The following is a 4192-nucleotide window of genomic DNA, read 5'->3' as shown; positions in this document are numbered from 1 at the left end:
AAATTGGTCATTTGACCGAAATACTTTTTAACATGTATTGACAAATGCATTTGAAGTCAATTTGAACAAACCAAACCTTCATTATAGAATTATAATACTTTTTTCAGTATATTTTACCACTTTTGGGATAATTCATTCAGATGTTACTTTCAATTGACCATATTTATAGGATAATTGTAAATAATACAACAGCAAACCTGTTGTTGGTATATATTTAACTTTTCCACATTTAACCGTAAATTTGATAATTTGTTTGATACTTGTAATTGATGTTACCTTAAATCTGTCATTTGACAAAGACAACTTTGTAATATGCAGTGATTATTGTATTAAATGTCAACTTGAACCAAACACACCTTTACTATAGAATTGTTTGGGCTTGAAAAGTTATATAAAATTCTAGTTAATGCATTTTTTAAATTCTTATTGGCATGATTCTGTTGACTAGTGCTTGTTCAACATGCCTATCATGAAATCGATTTACAAATGGTATGCCTTTTATATTTCAACAAGAAACTTTCCCATAACACAAATTTCTACAACATCTGACAAAGGTTCCATTAAAACATATGTACTTCCAAAGAAACGAATAACACCTAAGGTACATGAAATAACAGGGATCAAAGCTGAAGGGAGCAAGATGTTTTGCCATGACAAGGAAGCGAAAGATAGACGAAAGATAGCTAAACTCATAATTCTAAAACAAACAGCTGACAACGCCATGGCTAAAAATAAAAAAGACAAACAGAAAAACAATAGTACGTATGACACAACATAGAAAACTAAAGAATAATCAACACGAACCCCACCAAAAACAAGGGGTGATCTCAGGTGCTCCGGAAGGGTAAGCAGATCCTGCTCCACATGTGGCACCCATCATGTTGCTTATGTGATTACAAATCCGGTAAATAGTCTTAATTAGGTAGATCACATTCATGAAAGGGAAGAGGATTGTAGTTACGACTTATATTCGTTATCATTTGTGAAACGGTTATTCCATAACGGTCAACCCACTCGTAAAGGCGTCCGTAAAATTAACGAAGGGATGATTTCAACTTCACCATTTGGAACTCTTGGTTTAATAGCTTCCTTATGAGCAGTAACCCTCTATCAAGAAAATCGTGATAGGAAATGCAAACACGGGTATATCGTTTCAATTGGGAGATATATACCCCGTATGCAGGTGCTGCTGGAATGTTGCTACTTAGAAATGGAAAGTTCACAATTGAAAAGCTGAAATCTGTTGGAATCAAAGAGGCTTTAAAGATGTTTATATTATTTTTAGCGCAATACAAGAAAAACATAGTTATTGGTCATAACATCAAAACGTATGACATTCCTGTGCTATTTTGTGCTTTAAACAATTGTCCATTTTCCATTCTTAGATTTTTAGACACGCTACAACTATTTAAATCTTTATTACCTGGATTAACCTCATATTCACAAGCAAATTTGTACAATACAGTATCAAATGAAATATATGACTGTCAGGATTCAATGGAATACGTTGTTGCTTTTAGTCCACGTTGAGGCTACTGTGCTGGTGATACCCTCGGGGATTTAATAGTCCACAAGCAGAGGCATCGACCCAGTTAATCTCCGGCTATTTCAACTGAAACTGACCAGAGAGGCGAAACTACAGCAAATAATGATTCAATTATTGATGGTGTCCAAATACAAGTACAGGAGGATAATGCCAGAAGTTGGTCTGCAAAATTAGAAGAAGTACCTTCGTGCGACCAAGTAAGATATCCTCTATTTCCAGTAACCAATCCAAATAATTTAGTTTTTCATAGGTATCATGTATACATGTAAAAATAGATATAAAAAGAAGTGGTATGAGTGCCAAGGAGACAAATCTCCATCCAAGTGACAATTTATAAGATCAACCATTATACATGTAGATCAAGGTATGGCCTTCAACATATTAATGTTGTACCCAAACAATGTTTATGTATTTTTACAATGTACATGTATATCGCAGGTTTATGTCAATAATTTATTGGATAAATTTTGAAAATCATTGCTGATCATTTATTTAAGAGAGGTATGCCTCTTTGAAACGTTTTTAAAAAAAAAATGCTGTTGGTTTTTTTTATTTGGTCGGGTTGTTGTCTCTATGACACATTCCCCATTTCCACTCTCAATTTTACCATAAGGGCACTCATTTCTACAATCCTTGCAAATTCTTTTATGAAACTCGAATGAATATCATAAAAAATATAAAAAGTATTTACATATGTGTTGAGTTTTCTGCTCTGTTTTGGTAACAATTCGGCTCTAAATAAGTAAAAAATTTCAAAATCATTCATAACAAAAATATGAGTTTTATTTGCAGATACTTCATGGAAATTCACGGCTACAAAAATGTATATTGCATGTTTTTTTAAACTGCATTTCTTAATTAGTAAATATAACTAGATATAGGAAGATGTGGTGTGAGTGCCAATGAGACAACTCTCCATACAAATAACAATTTAAAAAGTAAACCATTATAGGTTAAAGTACGGCCTTCAACACGGAGCCTTAGCTCACACCGAACAACAAGCTATAAAGGGCCCCAAAATTACTAGTGTAAAACCATTCAAACGGGAAAACCAACGGTCTAATCTATATTAACAAAACGAGAAACGAGAAACACGTATATATTACATAAACAAACGACAACTACTGTACATCAGATTCCTGACTTAGGACAGGTGCAAACATTTGCAGCGGGATTAAACGTTTTAATGGATCCAAACCTTCTCCCTTTTTCTGAAACAATAGCATAACATCACAACAAAGAAAAACATACGATAAAATATCAATTGGCAGACTTAACTCAATCTGTTTGTTTTAAAATATAAACTATTTGGTCTGTTTTTCTCTTATTAAAGGTGTACTGTGCAATACATAGTTCATGAATATAGATTATTGATACAGCTTTGTCAATGAAAATATTCATCTTCAATTTACACGTATATAGTATTCCATTCACATGTCAATCCTGGGTAGTGAATTCATTGCCCTGTAAATTTTTCCTTATATATTTGTAGGGGTGAAAGCTTTAGACCAGAGTTTATGAAGTTGGGTGGCCTTTTTGAAACAGCAGGACATCTTGCTCTTACATCATCCGCTACACAGAAGGCACTCAAGGAATTAGAAGTAATGTTGAACTATAGGGATACAACTCTTATTATCAGCAATCCAGATCGTCCTAACATATATCTAGAGATAAGGAGAAGACTCCCAAATATCCAGAAAGTTGACAAATTGGATGAACTGATCAAACCGATAGCTGACCAACTATGTGAGCAGCAGAGCGATTTTCCTCTTACTGTCATATATGTTGCAAATTTGGAGAGTCTTGTATATCATTTCCGCTATTTGGAGTATGAACTTAAGGAAAATGGGTACAATGGAATAAATATTCCTAAAAATACACTATTTGTTCAATATCACTGTGACTATCCAGAAACTATGAAGCAACATATTGCGAAGGACCTTTGTCAGAGAAAACATATATTAAGACTGGTCCTAGCAACAGTTGCCCTCAGCATGGGACTAAATACACTCTCTATTAAGAGAATCATCCATTGCCGACCACCAACAACTTTGGAGAAATAATTGCAGGAAAAAGGACGAGCTGGTCGTAATGGTGAAAACGCTGAGGCTATTATGTATTTTAACAATAGTGATTTATCAAAAGCACGTGCTGGGTTAACAAGTTCTGTTATTAAATATTGTTAAAATGAAAATAACTGCTTCATGAAACTTTTGGTTAAATACTTTGGATTTGATGATGCATTATATGCTGGTGACAAGAAAAGATGTTGCTCATTCTGTAGCTTAAGCAATTAAGTTAGAACAAAGAAAAGACCTTGATTAGCACATGTTAATGTAAAATAAATATATGATATGAGTGCCAGTGACACATTTTCCATCTTTGTTAATATTCAAGTAGTTTCATAAAGCAGCAACATGATATTATTTTTTCCATATTTGATTTAATCAGGGACTTTCTATACTATAAACAGGACTTGTCTCTGTTAATTTTAACTAATTCACAACACCGCCCCTTCAGAGCTAGCACCTAACAATAAACTAAGTTTCGTACCTGTATCTCTGATAAACATATAAGATTCTTGTAGTTATTTGCATATTTCACAGTACATTGATTGATTGTTTGTTGCTTTACGTCCAGTGGCCA

General features: G+C 33.6%; 1 protein-coding gene across 1 annotated transcript; it reads left to right on the top strand.

Moving 5' to 3' along the window:
• Positions 1 to 460: 460 nt before the first annotated feature.
• On the top strand, positions 461 to 3609 carry LOC139494174 (uncharacterized). The gene is made up of 2 exons (XM_071282348.1): positions 461 to 762; positions 3039 to 3609. Exons 1-2 carry the CDS (start codon positions 461 to 463, stop codon positions 3607 to 3609), a joined length of 873 nt encoding a protein of 290 aa, XP_071138449.1.
• The last annotated feature ends 583 nt before the right edge of the window (positions 3610 to 4192 follow it).

Source organism: Mytilus edulis, chromosome 11, assembly GCF_963676685.1.
Source record: "Mytilus edulis chromosome 11, xbMytEdul2.2, whole genome shotgun sequence".
NCBI classification, from domain to species: Eukaryota; Metazoa; Mollusca; class Bivalvia; order Mytilida; family Mytilidae; genus Mytilus; species Mytilus edulis.
The sequence above is the reverse complement of the archived record's forward strand: the minus strand, read 5'-3'. Positions and strand labels throughout refer to the sequence as shown.